The sequence below is a fragment of the Lissotriton helveticus genome, chromosome 6 (genome assembly GCF_964261635.1).
Source record: "Lissotriton helveticus chromosome 6, aLisHel1.1, whole genome shotgun sequence".
Taxonomy (NCBI): domain Eukaryota; kingdom Metazoa; phylum Chordata; class Amphibia; order Caudata; family Salamandridae; genus Lissotriton; species Lissotriton helveticus.
Window position 1 is genome coordinate 1,791,704,389 of NC_136067.1, and position 17,732 is coordinate 1,791,722,120.

Genomic DNA, 17,732 nt, shown 5'->3' on the forward strand with positions numbered 1-17,732 from the left:
CCGTTTCTCCCTCATTACAGGTCAGGTATGTGAATCCGCATCTTCCTGGGATGACTCGAATCACAAGGTTGCGTGTGTTATCACGTGTTTCTAATTTTGTTTTAATTAACATGTCTGTTTGTAAAGATCTCAAAATTTCTGTGTGTTTTTGAGTCCAATTGATTCTTTTAAAATCTGGTTTTATTAGATCATAAAGGGGTTTGACCCTTTCTGCGTAATTTGCAATGTATGTTCTTCCGAAATTTAGGAAGCCTAGAATTGATTGTAAGTTTTTTAGTGTTCTAGGAGCTTGGAGTACAGCACATTTCTCTAGGAAATTGTCAGCCAGGCTTTTGCCTTCACTTGATAATTCATATCATAAAAACAGGACTGTTAGATGGGCAATTCTTGATTTTTTAAAGTTGAATTTGTAACCCTCTGCTGCGAACCCAAGTATTATGGTGTTCACTCTCTTCAAGTGAGTATCCAAGTCATCATCTGTTAGGTAAATGTCGTCGACATATGATAATGCCTCGTCATCATATGTTTGTAGTAATTCTGTTACTCTCGTTGAGAATAATCCTGGGCTGTTCTTGTGCCCCTGGGGTAAAGGGCAGAAACTTTTTTGCGAGCCATTTACCGAGAACGCAGTCAAATATCTGCTCTCTGGTGCTATATTTTGACAAAAGAATCCATTAGAGATGTCTAATGTTGTTTTGTATTTTTTGCGCACTATGTTATTCATTAGTGCAGCACTATGCGAGTTTTGCACTGCAAAAGTTTTGCAACATGAGTTAAGGTGTCTGTAATCCAAAACTAGACGATATGAGTTGTCTGGTTTGGAGACAGGAAACAAAGGGTTGTTCATTTGTGAGGTGCAAGTTTCAATCACCCCCTGGTATTCAAGTTGATCTAGGATCTCTTTTACCTGTTTTTTAGCTTCTTGCTTAATTGGGTACTGCCTCTGTGCAGTAGGTTGTGATTTTAACTGGATTTTGTGAGGAGGAGAGTCCTCATCCCATCCTACATGATTTTTATATAAAGCAGGAGCTAGAGCTACTGCCCACTTTCTTGCAAGTGTATATTTTTTATGAATTGGAATATGATTTGAAAAGGCCGGCATAATTATATCTTCGCCATGAGGGCAGTCCCTGACAAACTCGGGTGGCCTATCTTTTTCAGCTAGAAGGATGTCATAGCCCTTGGAGAGATTATCACAAAATAAACCCCTTATTTTTCTAGTCTTATCCCCCTCTATACGTAATGTTATTTCATATATTTTGTGAGGTTTGCTAACTCTGGTGTCTGCAGTTTCCACTTGAATATATTCATTCGTGTCCACTGTCTCCATATGATTCATAAGGACTTTGCGAGCTATGCTCACTTCTGCTGCGCTGTCTAGCATTGTCTGAGCCCATTCTCCGTTTTTCAGCTGTGTCCTCAGTATTCTCGGCATTATTGATTACTTTAATACTGGCTACCTTCTTTTTTGGAAATTGTAATTTTTTATTCAGATGAGCAGGTTCTTTGTCTTTGGACTTGACGTGCTCTTTCCTTTGTTCTGATCGTCCTCTTCTTTCCGATTTCTGCGAGGAAGTCTGAAAAGATTGAGAGGGACGTGTATCAATATCTTGATATCTATCAGGTTTCTTTATATTATCCCTATTTCTAAGGTTGTATTTTTTCCCAGAGGGCTCACTTTGGGGAGACCTGCGTCCTTGGTTCGGAGATCTTTCTCTCCGCCGAGGAGACCTTCCTCTGGACTGGAATCTTTTTTCTTTAGGATTGGATTGTTTGTTTCCATCCCAGCTCTTTTTTTGAGTGTTTAAATTATTTTTAATAAATACCTTTTCAGGACTTTCAATCAGTTGAGGTTTTACCGGTATTCCACCCAGACTATCTCTTCCTAGTTCTTCATAGGATTTCTCTATGATTCTGGCAATTTCAGTTGGTTGGTCTGCTATATCTGTCTCTTTTAACCTTTGGCGGATCGCCACGTTTGCTGCTTCTCCCTTTATGTTGGCTAATAATATAGCCGAGACGTGCTTGAAGTCTTTCAGTAATTTCATACCAAGAGTTAAAGCGGGTTCTGGACCGTATTCATCTTGAATTTGTTTTAGCACATCTGGTATTACTGACATGGATGGTACACCATGTGTTTTTTTGTATATGGAAGCAAAGACTGTACCCCAAGTTTCACAGTCCTCCACGTGTGGTGCGATTCCCATTGGAAGACAGATAGTCAGAATCCTGTGTTTTTCTACCGGGGTGGTGTCTGGAAACACCGCCTCTATTTGAGTGATTTTTTGTGCTAGCCAGAAAGGTATTTGTTCCCGTTTTGCGGGTACTTTACCTAGACAGGACTGTATGTTCTGTGGTGTAATTTTATTTGTGTTACCCTGATGAGGGGTCAGCTGTGGAATTTTAATTGCTGGTTGGACTGTTGAAGTCCGCATTACATATTGGACTAATTGTCTATGTATTTTGATTAGTTGTTTTAGCTGTATTAAAAGTTCTGGTGCAGGCATTTCTTCAATGTCTGGATGTGGTGTGTATCCGGCTAGGACCGGCCACGTTGCTCCTGGTCTACCTAGTGGACCGAGCCTGGTGATGTGATTATTATGTTTTAGGGCGCCATTAAACAAGAGCAGGTGCTCTTGGAATTTGAGTGGTACTTCCACCTCCTCGAAAGGAATGTACTCATCAGGAGGTTCCTCTGTTTTGTAATAGTGGAAGACCTTTGTTACAGCATTAGCTGCTGGAAAGTTTATCCATGAATAGAATACCTCTGTCTGCCGATATTCGTGTGCCTCTATTACGAATATGACTGTGCCACCTCTAGGTGTCAGTCCATTTTCTATAAGTTTTAAAGTTAGAGATTTCCTTTTGTTGACCGGGATGAGTATTATATCCGGGTCTGCTTCTTGCATAGTATTATGAGCTGCTACGAGTTCAGCTGCTATTCTAGCTGTCTCTCTTTCTTCATCACTGTCTACCATTTTACCGACAGGAAGGTTATTCTGTTTGTTTGCAGATCAGGTTTCTTATGGAAACAAAGATTAGATGCACAATATTTTGGAACAGTGTATCCTTCAACGTTGACTAAACCAAGAACCATACATAGGAGTCTCCTCCTGCGAGGTTTGGCGGATAGGACCTTTCACCCACTCCAGACGTCTTTGGAGTATTATGGGAAAAAAAGGGGTTCTGTGTGAAAAAGCACGACTGAGTTACTCTAATGTCTTGCGTTAGTTTTATCGCCTATCCAAACGTTTGGGCGCCATGTAGTGTAGTTCCTATTATCCCAATAGGATCTGCGCATTGGAGTAATACCTTCAATAGTATAGACCTAGGACGGAGGTTAACTAGATCTTCTACTGACGATATTAGACTTAAAGTTTTGGGTTTGCCAGCTAGCTCAGAGTTCACTAGAAACTTTCTCGAATAGGCAAGGAGGAGTTTAACCTCCCTGGATAGACAAGAAGGGATTTAGTTTCTGACAACCATAGAACATGACAACTTTGCTCTCCCCTAATCAAGAGTGTATCTCTAGAGTCGTGTGAAAACAAAAGACAACTTATTTTACTCAGTCAGTTCAGTGCATTCTTAGTTTCACCAGATTGTAGAGAAAAGGAAGAGACGGGCGTGTTCAATAAAAGATGTTATATATTGATCAGTCTCTTTTCTCGTACAAGAGAAATGAATCGATATTATTGCAATACTTATGGTTAAGTAAAGTGCATACAATAAAAGCAGAAGTATAAAATAATACTGTAACAGCATTGATATGGTTTCTAAGTCATATGATATTTAAAATTGATAAAATAGATACATACATATATACATTTGACTAATCGTACTCAACTGGTGCTTCTAACTACGCCTACCCCAGTGTACCTGACCTAAGCCTAATACGTGGGCGGGAGTAGATAAGTAGCAGTTTAAGTTAAGTTTGTTCTGCCAAGTGACTGACTCAAGAATTCTCTGCAAGGGGTTGTTCAGTTCTGTACCTGAGATCTAGAATGGTTGAGGGCTGGTATCTCTCGTCTCTGGTCTTGATATTCCAGCTGCCTGCGAGGGCTGCTTGGAAGCGCCGGAGCTGGATTTCTCGGCAGGAGAAAAGCAGCGTCTCGTTCTCAGCGCGTCAGGAAGGCGGGGCAGCGCCAGCGGGGTCCGCTCTGTGCTGGCCTCTTCGGCAAGTCTCGCTGCTCCGATCTCGTCACCACCGCGTGTGTTTGCTTAAGGCAATGTCGGTAATATTTATACCTGTAAGGTGCCGAGATTGACGTAAGGATGGACATAGATACGTCAATAAGGATGTCATACGAACTGGTCGTCAGCACATTCTTTACTGAAGTTCTCTGTGAAATCAAAACAATGGCCGTAGGGATTTTCCCAGGTTGTCATAGGTTTGATTTGTTTTGAGAACTCCGTATGCCTTATCAGGGGCTGGAGGAATAGCGTTTGTCTAATTAGATGGCATGCGTTATGACCTAATCAGATAACACGTTTCTGTGCCGTGGTGTGGCTTAATCAGATAACGGTTTTTGCACCGTGGGATGGCTGCTAGTTAATTATTAACCAGAACAGGGTCAGGAATAGGGGGATCGATACAGAACCTATAGGAATACATTACACAGGGATGCGTTGTTGGGTATACCAGCTGCAGAAGTCGACTTCTGTTGGCAGGATTGTGCTGGGCTGTGTTGATGTATTTCCAGCAGCTAAAGTCACCTTATGTTAGAAGGAGTGTGCAGGGCTATGTTGTTGTCACTAGTCTCACCACATGCACCACACACAAGATCTTCCTGGTAGGCCACTGTGGAACGTGCAGCAGCTGTGGTGCAGAAAGGCTCCTTTGCATGTCAATGCTAGTAACCTTCCCAAGATGTGCTCAGAGGTAAGGAGTTCATTTGCCATCACTCTCTATGTCTGACACTCTAATCACCCAATGGGTATCCTGTGAGCTGGTAAAATATATAGATGATGCTTCCAACTTCCACTTCCAAATCCCAGCTCCTTACATACTTTTTTAGGAATTATTTGTCTTTAAGAAAAAAGTTCTGTCAAACAGCTAAGACTGTCCAAAACAATAGTTAACGATAGAGGAACACACAAGAGGAAACGTCTATAGAAAGATATTAAGCATACAAAGTCATACGAAAATATTTTAAATATACCTGAAATATGTCATACTTGCTTCCAATTATCACCAATGGTACTGGAAATGGGTCAATTAATTCCCGATCCTGTCAACAACAATAGAACAACTATTATTTATAGTTAACCTACCAACCTAGGTTTGTTTATCCAAGTATACATGAGCTGATGTATCATTATACTTAAAAAAGCAACATCAAGGACTTATCTTTTATGGATCACCACCGTTGAAAACATTATCCTGCCAATATAACCTGTGCAATGTGAATGTCTTCGAGTTCAGCTTGTTTGTAGTGGAAAAAATGGGACAAGATTGTTAACAGAATTGATAAAAGCAATGTTTAAAAGCAATGATGATATGGATCGGATTGTGTACTACAGAGTCTTATGGCCACCCTGCAAAGGATGTGCAGCTCGGACGGTTGAACCAAGTGCGTCACAATTGTGTCTAAATGGTTATTTTGCCAGGTCGAATTGACAGTCTAAAACTGAAGACAGGCTTCAAGAGCAGGCCATATTTAAAAAGAACTACTTAAGTGGGTGGCACAATAAGTGCTGCAGGCCCACCAGAAGAATATAATTTACAGGTCCTGGGCACATATCGTACAACTTTAATCAGGATTTATAAGTAAATTAAATGCGCCAATCAGATGCAGGCCAATTTTACCACGTTTTAAGGAGTGAGCACAGGTTTGGGGGAAGATAACCCTAAGGCTCACAGGTCTAGCAGTTCTCAACAGAAATTGGAGAGGAGATTTCACTAATTCAAGGCACTCATAATGACTGGTGCATCTGTCCGAAAGAAGAATCAATTAATTGTCCTATGTGACTGGTGCATCTGTCCGAAAGAAGAATCAATTAATTGTCCTCTGAAGTCCAAGTTGGCCATTAAAGGCACAATAATTACCCAACCCACCAACCTAGGTTTGTTTCTCCAGGTATACATGAGCTGATAGCAGGGAGCTTCCTTAAAGCTTTTACAATTAATGTTTGAAACTTTCTTCTTACGATTCTGCCTGCAGGATTAGTAGCCAGGGACTAGGGTAGCTATCCAGATAGTTTCCATGATTAAGTGTTGAAATTACATCTACTATGCTATGTGCAAATAATAAAGGATTACTGTGAAGTCTGACCCCGATGCCGTGAAAAATAGTTCATATTTTATATTAAAGAGTAAAGTCAGATGTGTGGCCATACATAAGCCTGTTCAGAAGTCATACAGAAAGTGAGTTGGTTTCATTTCTCAATATAAATCAGGAGCTAATGAGTCGCCCATGGCACACTATAGGAAATATCCATGTTCCAACAGTGAGGTACCATGACTTGAGATTGTAGTCCTGAGCCCTTCAGTGTTGTGTACTGCCATTCGTGTGCCCATCAGAAGTCCCACGTTATTCCCGCTACAATCTGTTAAGGACTTCTCTAGCCACATATTTTGATCCTTTATCCTCTATGAGACTCTCTGGTGTCAAAATATTGATTCACACCCCAGATTTATATTCTGTTCCCATTGATTCTCTTGGGACGAATCAGGAAAAACTGTGGCCTCATACTGAGCGCGTTGCACAACTGCAGACATCTCGGGTGCTGCAGCAATGAGATTTGGGGTGGTCATGCAATGTGACCACCAAATTGGGTGTGGCCCTATTTATAACTGCACCAAAGCGCCAGGTCAATGCATGGCTTCTCATCCATCTGTGTGACAGAAAGCACAAGTTACTACTTGTGTAACGATATATCTGTAAGAGACATTAGTTAGTGATAGATTCCTTACCTTAGAATATCCCCAGGTGTCAGACTGGATCCGCAAATTTTTTGCCTAGCAGTACCCTTGCGCGTCGGTAGGCATCGTTTGCGGCTCTGCGTCCGTCGTCGGCGTCGTGGGCGCCGTGATGACATCGTCGGAGTACTTAGACGCCGCCTCCGCGTGCTGACGCCAGTTCTTAGACACAGCTTTTCCGCGCCAGAAACGCAGAGCCATGTTAAAAACCAACACTGGTGCCATTGAAACTAGGGCCCTGAAGGGGATGACCTTAACCCTAGATATCGGTTCGCAGAACGGGGAGGATGGGTGGGTCGGTAAGGAATCTATCACTAACTAATGTCTCTTACAGATATCTCGTTACACAAGTAGTAACTTGTGCATCTGAAAGAGACACGTTAGTGATAGATTCCTTACCTTAGAATAGATACCCCAGCAATACCAACCATGGTGGTGGGTCTGCGAACCAATAATCATACCAGAAAGTCCTGGAGGACAGAACGGCCAAAGAAGCCATCCCTCCGGACTTGACTGTCCAGGCATAAGTGTCTTGCAAACGTGTGCAGCGAGGCCCACGTAGCTGCCTGGCAAATTTCCTGCAAGGGCACTCCCCGGCCCAGGGCAGTCGTAGCCGCCGTGGCCCGAGTGGAATGAGCCCTCAATCGAACAGGGGGCTCCTTTGTAGCCAAGGAGTAACATGCCTGGATACACAAGATGATCCACCGAGAGATGGTCCACTTGTGCACCGCCTTTCCCTTCTTAGCCCCAACGTAACCATCAAAGAGTTGGTCATCCACCCGGAACTGGCTTGTTGGATCCAGATAGTAAGAGAGCACACGTTTTGGGTCCAGACGGTGGAGCCTCTCTTCCTCTTTCGAGGGATGCCGAGGCGGAAAGAATGTGGGCAAGGTAATGGACTGCCCAATGTGGAAGGCCGTGACAACCTTGGGCAGGAAAGAGGGTCTTGTCCGCAACACAATCTTGTCTGGATGGACAGAGAGGAAAGGAGGAGTGGAAGAAAGAGCCTGGAGCTCACTCACTCACCTGGCAGAGGTGATGGCAACAAGGGAAGCAGTCTTCAAAGTAAGAAGACGGAGAGGACAGTTATGGAGCGGCTCAAAGGGAGCACACATTAGGTAAGTAAGTACAAGGTTCAAGTCCCACTGGGGCATCACGAAAGGTACAGGAGGAATGTACATGTGTGTGATGGCCTTCAGAAAACGAGTTACAATAGTGGACTTGAACAAAGAAGGATGATCAGGCAGCCTTAGTAAGGCTGAAAGGGCAGAAAGGGAGCCCTTGATAGTGCCCAGAGCAGAGCCCTGCTGGGCAAGAGAAAGAAGGAAGAGAAGAACCTCAGAAAGAGGGGCAGAAAGTGGATCCACAGCCTTTGCTGTGCACCATGCCACAAACTTATTCCACCTGCAGGCGTATACCGACTTTGTGGAGGGACGCCTGCCTGCCAGAATGACCTTACAGACTTCAGGAGGCAAGTCAAATGGCCTCAACTGTTGCCGCTCAATCTCCAAGCATGGAGGTGGAGACTGGACAGGTTCGGGTGGAGGACCGTCCCCTGCTGCTGCGACAGAAGGTCCTCCAGAAGAGGCAGACGAACCGGGGGATCGATTGACATACTGAGTAGCTCGGGATACCAGTACCTTCGTGCCCAGTCCGGAGCCACAAGGATGACTTGGGCCCGGTTGCGCTTGATCTTCTTCAGCACTCTGGGCAGAAGTGGTATAGGCGGAAAGCGTACAACAGACCGTAACTCCACTCGCGACGAAAATCTTCTCCGTGCAAGTGCCGCCTTGGAAATTCCAACGCGCAGAACTGATGACATTGCGGGTTCTCTTCGGAAGAGAATAGATCTAACCATTCCTCCCCACTGCTGACAGAGGGGAGGAATGCCTTCAGTGCTAGACGAATCGCCCGCAGCTCCAAAAGGTTGATATGGAGCCGGGACTCTGATCTCCGCCTCTCCCATGTGGCCTCCCCAGCCCTGGAGGGACGCGTCCGTCACAACTACGTGCTCCGGTTGGGGAAGGGAGAGGGATCTGCCGCTGACCCAATCGCGGTCCGTGAACCACCACTGCAGCTGTCTCGCAGTGCCCTCCGAGATCAGGACATGGTCGGAGAGGTTGCCCTGATGCTGGGCCCACTGAAACTTCAGGTCCCACTGCAGAGCCCGCATCCGCCACCGGGCATGATGCACCAGAAAGATGCAGGAGGCCATCAGCCCCAGAAGCCGCAGCGTCAACCTGACCGAGATCCGGGATAAAGGCTGGAAGAGTGGAATCAGAGCCTGAATATCCCGAACCCGCTGGTCGGGTGGATAAACCCGAAACTGCGCCGAGTCGAAAACCGCTCCGATGAAGAGGAGCTTCTGAGAGGGGCACAGGTGTGACTTCGGCACATTGATGGAGAACCCAGCTGGTGCAGGAGGTCCACCGTCGTCTGGAGCTGGCTGACGACTGTCTGGGGCGAGCCCGCCTTCAACAACCAGTCGTCAATGTAGGGGAAGACTAAAACCCTTAACCTGCGCAGATGAGCTGCGACCACTGCCATCACCTTTGTCAACACCCGTGGGGCGCTGGTAAGGCCGAAGAGGAGCACGGTAAACTGAAAGTGCTCGTGGCCAACCGCGAACCGCAGGTAGCGCCGGTGGGCCGGCAGAACGGGGATGTGGAAATAAGCGTCCTGCAAGTCCAACGCTACCATCCAGTCTCCTGGGTCCAGGGCAGCTAAAACCTGAGCCAGTGTCAGCATTTTGAACTTCTCCTTCCGGAGGAAGCCGTGGACATTCCGTAGGTCCAAGATAGGGCGTAGGCCCCCTTTGCCCTTCTTGGGTACCAGAAAGTAGTGGGAGTTGCAACCACACCCTACTTCTGGCCCAGGAACGCGCTCGATGGCCCCCTTGGCCAAGAGGGCCGTAACTTCCTCCTGCAGAAGTCGCAAATGATCCCCTGATACGCGGTGGTATTGCGCTGGCATGGCTGGAGGGGTCGCCACGAAAGGGGAGGGAGTAGCCCCTTCGGACGATTTGCAGCACCCACCTGTCTGATGTGACAGTGCGCCAGTGGAGGAGGTGATGGCGAACCCTGCCCCCTCACTGGCCTCACATGGGCCTGAAAGCACGGACTAGGAGGGTTTTGAGGCGGATGCTGCGGGGGAGGGTGTGGACTGGCCTCGCCGTTGTCCCCGACCGCCTCCACGGCGGTTTCCACGGCCGCCACCGCGTTGGACGTTAGTCTGCGGTGCGTGGCTGGCAGCACGTGTGGGGGTGCCCATTCCGTGGCCACGAAAGGAGCGAAAGGCACCCGTTTGCTGGCGCGGGGCCGAGAGGCCCAAGGACCTGGCCGTAGCCCTGGAGTCCTTAAAGCGCTCAAGCGCATGGTCTGCCTTGTCGCCAAAAAGGTGACAGCCATCAAACGGCATGTCCATGAGTGTATTGTGGACATCGGCCGAGAAGTTGGCGGACCTCAACAAGGCGTGGCAACGAATCGCCACCGTCATTGCCATCGCTCTGCCCAGTGAGTCGGTGGTATCCAGCCTACACCGGATAGAATACCGCGCTGCATCTCGGCCCTCCACAAGGGCCTGGCCGAGTTTAGCCCGTACCTCCAACGGGCATTCTGGCAGCACGTCCGCGACCGTATCTCACAGAGAGTGGATGTAGCGGCCCAAGAGGCATGCGGTGTTGGAAGACCGCAGTCCCAGACTCAGGGAGGAGAATACCCTTTTGCCGTATTGCTCATACCTCTTGAATTCCCTGTCAGGCAGAGCCGACGGGAATGCAGTCTGGGAATTCGAAGCCTGGATAACCAGGCTCTCAGGGGTGGGGTGGGTGGACAGGAAACAAGGGTCGCCCGGGGCCGGGCGGTGGCGTCTGGCCACGTTCCTATCTACAGGCGAACCTGTAGCGGGCCTGGACCAACTGCCCAAAAGAACGTCGGTCAAGGCCTCATTAAACGGCAGCAGAGGCTCAGCCGAGCTTGACTGCGGTTTAAGGACCTCAGTGAGGAGGTTAGTCCTCACGGCCGCGACGGGGAGCTCAAGGCCCAAGGCCTTGGCCGCCCGCGTCAACACCACACTGTAGGTTGCCCCCTCCTCCGTAGCCACGGTAGGAAGTGAGACAAAACCAGTGTCTGGTGAGGTGTCCAGACCACTGGCATCCCCAAGTCCACCTGTCCAGTCCTCCTGAGACTGACACTCATGTGTCAAAGGGTCCTCAGACCCCTTCCAATACTCCTCATCACCCATCTCCTGAAATTCAGGGGTGTCAAATGATGGGGTCGGTCCAGCGCCGGAACCGGATCGACGGAGGCATCGGGGACGGCGCCGCCGGAGGGGACACCTGAGGGACCGGCGCCGGTGGGGTCACCAGATCAACCGGCGACGACCCCGATCCAGAAGTGGATCCAGTGGGGCCCTGCGGCGCCGGCGGCGTCAGGGCCGAAGCACCCGCCGGCGTCGGGGCCGAAGCACCCAACCCGCTAGGGCACCAAGACTGGTACGCTGGGCCCAAAGGCGCCGTGGAGCCCGCAGGAGGAGTGAGGGACCTCATGGCCATGAGGAAACGCTCAATCTCCTCCGGCGTCGCGTGCGGTCCAGGGACGGGAGGGTGTGGGAGCGGACGCGACGCCCGCGACTCCGACGGAGCCGCGTGGGCGGTGTCACCCGAACCCCCGGCCACGTTGCGCGAGCGTCGGGGGGACTCGGAAGAGCAATGACGTCTCTTTGACTTCTTGTGCTTACCTGACGACTTCGAACCTGAGGAGTGATGTCGACTCCCGAAGCTATGATGACTCCGCTCCTGCGACCTGTCCCTCGACCTCCGTCCGGACCGGGACCTTTCGCTGTGCGGGGACGACTGCCGGAGTTCGAGTCGCTTGCGGGACCACTCCCGCCTAGCTTTCGAAGTTAGGGCCCGACAGTCGGAGCAGGTTTTGTCGTCGTGGTCGACGCCGAGACAGTGGAGACACCGGCGTTGAGGATCGGTGACAGACATCAGTCGAAGACTCGAAAGATGATCAAAAAGGTTCGTAAAAAGTTTAGTCAAAAATTGACTAAGGGAGAGGAGGAGCCAAGATGGCGGCGGTGACGGACGTGTAGTCGCCCGGCTCCCCGAGCCTGTTTCACTAAAACTTTATCCTGATTACTATCCTGAGGCACAGTGGCCGCGAAAAGACGAGGGAGGTGCGCTGTCGCTGGTGGCGTTTCTCCGGTGCTCTTACCGGCCCGATTACTGATAGTAATTGCGGATTTCCTCGACGACCGGTGCCGAGCCCTGGACCTGTGCCCCGGGTCGATGTGCCCAGCTGGGGACGGCCGGAGCTTCTCGGATCCCACAGACGGGTGGTGAGCCTGTGTCCCCTGCTACGATTTATGGCTTGTTCGGTACCCGTACCGATCCCTCCTGTGGCGGAGCTGCTTGACCGGCAATGGTTTTCATCGCTTCCTCCCTTCATAGCGGTGTTGTGGTGAGCTGCGCTGTTTTGTGTGGGGAGAGGAGGAAATGGCCGCTGCGACTCGCCTTTGTTCCACGCCGGGTCGGGTCTCCATGACGGGACCTACATGCTTTGTCGCACGCTATTAAAGGGAGTTCTGGACTTCGTCTGTGCCTGCACCCCAGCTGCCTATCCTGGGACCCACTCATGTGTGTAGTTGCCCCTGTTTTGGTGCACAATATGGCGGTCGTCCCCTCAGTAGCGCGACTGGGCTCCGTCTCTGCCCCTGGAGATGTCGCCCTCCATGGCTCTCAGTGGCGGTTGGCACACCCCGCTGAACTCCGCGCTGCCGATTCATTAGCTCGGCCGCCTTGCATCACTCATGCCTCCATCCTTGCAGCGCTGGCCGATTTGAGGGCAGAATGGCGTGATTGCTCCTGTGCGCTCGGCGCGAAGTTGGATGCGGTCGTTCTGGGATCGGGGAGTGCCCCACCAGCTGGGCCCCCTTATGATGTCGACCGAATTTCTCCTGGACTTGCAATGGAGACATTGTTGCGGCGTACTTCTCAGCGGGTGCAACGCTCTGAGACTGGATTCTTTGCAGGACTGCCGCCACCGTATTTCGTGGAAGCTACATTGTTTCCTATCCTGTCTCGGTTTTCACTGTCAGCTGATGGACCCTTATCCTCGTTTGCGGCTCGGCTGGAGACGCCACTATGTTCCTACGCTGATCAGGATGGCGATGCTGAGGGTTTATGTCACTGTTTTATGCTGGATTGGGTGGACTTTGGTGCGGCGATATTCTGGATCTGTGCCACGCTTGGTGACTGGGTTTGTACTATTTGTGCAGAGGGCCCTTCTCCTTGTAAAGGGCGGCCATTTTACCCCTTTGTTCTCTTTGGGGCGATGTGCTATCCGGGGTCGTATTTGGGTGGACGCTTGAAATCTGGCCAGGGTTAGGGGTGATCCTGTTCGCTTTATTGTTCTTGATGGGCGGGTGGGGGCCCGGGATGGGACGCTTCCTCGACGCGTACTACAATGATTCTGATGTCTCTCCCTGCTTTCTTTCTATATAGTCGCTCTAATTCTGTTGTTATGGGTGGTGGAGAGACTTGCTGGCCGGGGAGTCTGGGTGCTTTAGAATTTGGCCCTCCTCTGTTATTAGGGTATTCTTTTTCTGTTTCTTTCTTTCTTTTTCTATATTTCGGGTTCCTTAGTGGGCGACAGACACGCTGCCGGGGGGGGTAGGCCATAGCCTCCGCTTTGTTGTAGGGTGGGTTTTCATTTCACACAGTTCATTTCTATGGGCCTTATCTATTTTCTGCGCTTTTCTTTATCTATTTCTGTTCTGGGTCCGGGGGACGGGTCAGTGGAAGAGGGTGGCGTGCTACGTGGCGTGTACTTGCTAGTTGAAGCTCTTGTTATTTGATCTTGATCCGCCATGTTGTCTTTGATGCTCGCTTATGTGGTTGCTTCCACACTATGCTGTTGTTTCCTCCTGTTGTGACGTAATATTTCGGACTCAGTGCTCCTTGATCTCTCTCCTTACTGTTTATGTTCTTTTTAAAAATTTTAAAACTAACCTTCAATGCTCCTGTTTCCTGGTGGCACGTACTTGTTTGCAGAGTTATTTCATGATTGTTGCTATAAATCCTGGTGCTGCTGGAAATTTGTCCTATTTGCTCTTGTGCTTACTGTATCGTGCCCGGCCTGGAGGTTGTGGGCCCGTATTTGTTACTTTTTATGCACAATAAAGGTTTTAAAAAAAAAAAATAATAAATAAATAAATTGACTAAGGTACCACTTTTTCCGGATCTGCGCTGCTGGTGTGGAAAAAAGAAGAACTGACGTCAGCATGGGGAGGCGGCGTCTAAGTACTCCGAAGACGTCATCACGGCGCCCACCACGCTGACGACTGACGCAGAGCCGCAGACGACGCCTACCGACGCGCAAGGGTACTGCTATGCAAAAAAATTCTGGATCCAGTCTGACGCCTGGGGATATTCTAAGGTAAGGAATCGATCACTAACGTGTCTCTTTCAGATGCCTGTGAGCAGAGCTCGTCAGCTTTCAAAGTTCTGAAGACTGGTGCTTGTTTTTGGAGTATTAGCTCTGAGCTTGGAAAGCACAGCTCGTAGAAGCGCTCAAGACCCAGAGGAGATCCTTGAGGTGATCTGTGAGCATCAAACCTTTTGGTGTGAATCCCCCCTCAAGCACAACAGGCCTCTTCACGAGAAGGTTAGTGCACTAAGGAAGAGTATGTTCTTGATTTAAGTAGCCTTGGACAAGTTGCAATCTGTTTTTGGATTCTAAAGTAAAGAGAAAATGTCTTTCTTTATAGTGTAATCGTCTCTGGGTAAGAAGGAACACTACTGGAGCTTTAGAGAACTTGCTAAGAGCAAATGCTCCCAGGCCACTCCCCACGCCGCACGGCTCTCCCCGAGTGATCGAGCCTTCCCCACTGTGCCACCGCTGCCGAGGGTTCGACAGTTGTGTGCCCCGGTAACTGTTTCTGTCCCCTCTGCTGTGCCAACCTTTTTCCTACCCCAACTGTGTTATTGTTTTAGTATTTGTAGCTTGTTTACTGTCTCTACTGTATTTTGAGGCGCTCCTTTTTTGCGCCCCTGCCCTCTGTGCCACCCCCACTCCCCACTTCCCGCCGTTGCTCCCCCGCAGCCCTGGCCCCTTTTCTCTTCTGTACCCCTTGCCCTTGCCCATTGGCCTCCCCGCTCCCGCCTCCCAGCTGCACCTCCCTCCCACTCCGCCTCAGCGCCAGAACCCCTGGACCCCGCAACGCCAGACTGCACTACGACTCCAGCACCCTCCACGCACTCAACACCGGACGAGACCACCCCTGCTACCGAGCCACCCCGAAAGCGCACCCAAGGGCCCTTCGCCTGCCGGAACTGCAGATTCACATGCATCAAGCCCACCAAACCACCTACCAGAAAACCCAACCACCTCTGCTGCATCCTCCTCAACACCCGGTCCGCCCGCAAACACGCCTTTAAACTGTGGGACCTCCTAGACTCCACCGCCCCGACGTCGCCTTCCTGACGGAGACCTGGCTGAACGCCACCTCAGCACGAGACATCGCCATAGCGCTCCCAGAAGGCTACAAGATCTCCCGCAGAGACCACACCAACGGAGTGGGAGGGGGAATCGCCATCGTCCACAAAGACACCCTCAGAGTCTCGACCAACACCGACGACACCCTCACCACCGCCGAGCACATGCACTTCCAAATCCATACCGACCCCAACACCACCCTCAGAGGAACACTCGTCTACAGACCTCCCGGACCACGACCACAGTTCAGCGACACCATTGCGGACCTCGCCAGCACCCACGCCCTCGCCTCCACGGACTACATCCTCCTCGGGGACCTGAACTTCCACCTCGAGAATAACAACGACGCCAACTCCACCGCCCTGATCGACAACCTCGGACTCAAACAGCTCGTGACAACACCCACCCACGCAGCTGGACACACGCTGGACCCCATCTTCTCCACAAGCCCCACGTCTCCTTCAACCACACCACCGAACCCCACTGGACCGACCACAGATGCGTCCACTTCACCTTCAGGAAACCCACCACACACCACCGCACCAAACAGCTGCCACGCCGCTTTTTGGGCAAGGTCACCAAGGACCAACTGACTACCACCCTCGCCCTGAAACCACCCGCCCACCCCACCAACCCAGACACCGCCGCGACTAACCTCAAACAATGGGTCAACGACTGCGCCAACACCCTCGCCCCTCTGAAGACCTCCACGAACAACCACACCAACAAGAAAGCCGCCTGGTTCATCGAAGACCTCCGGACCTTCAAGCGCACCTGTCGGAAGCTGGAGAAGAAATGGCTTCACGACCGAACACCTGACAGCCACACAGCCCACAAGAGCACCACCCGCAGACACCACCAACTCATCAGGGCCGCCAAGAGGACCGCCTTCAAGGACCGCCTAGACAACAACACACACAACACCAAAGAGCTCTTCAGCATCATGAAAGAACTCTCCAACCCGAGTTCCAACACCAATGACATCCCACCATCACAAGACCTGTGCGACTCCTTGGCCGCCTTCTTTCACCGCAAGATCTCCGACATCCACGACAGCTTCAAATCCGACACCCCCGCAGCCACCACCGAATCCACAACCCCTGCGACCAACACCCGCCTGACCGCCTAGTCCAACGTTAGCGACGAAGACACCATCAAAACCATGAACTCCATCCACTCCGGATCCCCATCTGACCCCTGCCCTCACCACATCTTCAACAAAGCCAGCACAACCATCGCGCCCCACCTCCGGAAAACAATCAGCAGTTCCTTCGAGACAGCAACCTTCCCGGAAGGCTGGAAGCACGCCGAGATCAATGCCCTGCTGAAGAAACCCAAGGCGGACCCCAAGGACCTCAAGAACTTCCGGCCCATCTCCCTGCTCCCGTTCCCAGCAAAAGTGACAGAGAAGATTGTCAACAAACAGCTAACCCGCTACCTCGAAGACAACAACATCCTGGACCCTTCCCAATCCGGTTTTCGCAGCAACCACAGGACCGAGACCGCCCTCATCGCCACCACTGACAACATCAGGATCCTGATGGACAAAGGAGAAACAGCCGCCCTCATCCTCCTGGACCTATCAGCAGCCTTTGACACAGTCTGTCACCGAACCCCATCAGCACGCCTCCATGCCCCTGGAGTTCAAGAGAAGGCCCTGGCCTGGACCACATCCTTCCTCTCCGGCAGAACCCAGAGCGTCCGCCTCCCACCCTTCCGCTCGAAATCCACCGAGATCATCTGCGGCGTCCCACAGGGATCCTCCCTCAGCCCGACGCTGTTCAATATCTACATGGCACCGCTCGCCCACGTCGCACGACAACATAACCTCAACATCATCTCTTACGCCGATGACACCCAGCTGATCATATCCCACACCGAAGACCCACACACTGCCAAAGTCAACCTCCACAGAGGAATGAAGGCCGTAGCCGACTGGATGAAGGACAGCAGACTGAAGCTGAACTCAGACTAGACGGAGGTCCTCATTCTCGGACGCGCCCCATCAGCCTGGGACGACTCTTGGTGGCCCACATCGCTAGGCACAGCCCCGGAACCCACAGACCACGCATGCAACCTGGGGGTCATCCTCGATTCCACCCTCTCCATGACCAGGCAAGTCAACGCCGTCTCCGCATCCTGCTTCAACACCCTCCGCATGCTCCGCAGGATCTTCAAATGGATCCCTCCCGACACGAAAAAAAACGTCACCCAGGCCCTCATCACCAGCAGAATCTACTACGGCAACGCCCTCTACTCAGGAACAACAACCAAGCTCCTGAGATGACTACAACGAATTCAGAACGCCTCGGCTC

General features: G+C 50.7%; 1 protein-coding gene across 1 annotated transcript in view; it reads right to left on the reverse strand.

Moving 5' to 3' along the window:
* DYNC2LI1 (dynein cytoplasmic 2 light intermediate chain 1) overlaps positions 1-17,732 on the reverse strand; it is a 352,340-nt gene that overhangs the window by 144,074 nt on the left and 190,534 nt on the right. Inside the window, exon 7 of the mRNA XM_078647108.1 lies at positions 5,160-5,228. Coding sequence (XP_078503234.1) covers positions 5,160-5,228 — 69 coding nt within the window. The remainder of the gene's footprint in view (positions 1-5,159; positions 5,229-17,732) is intronic.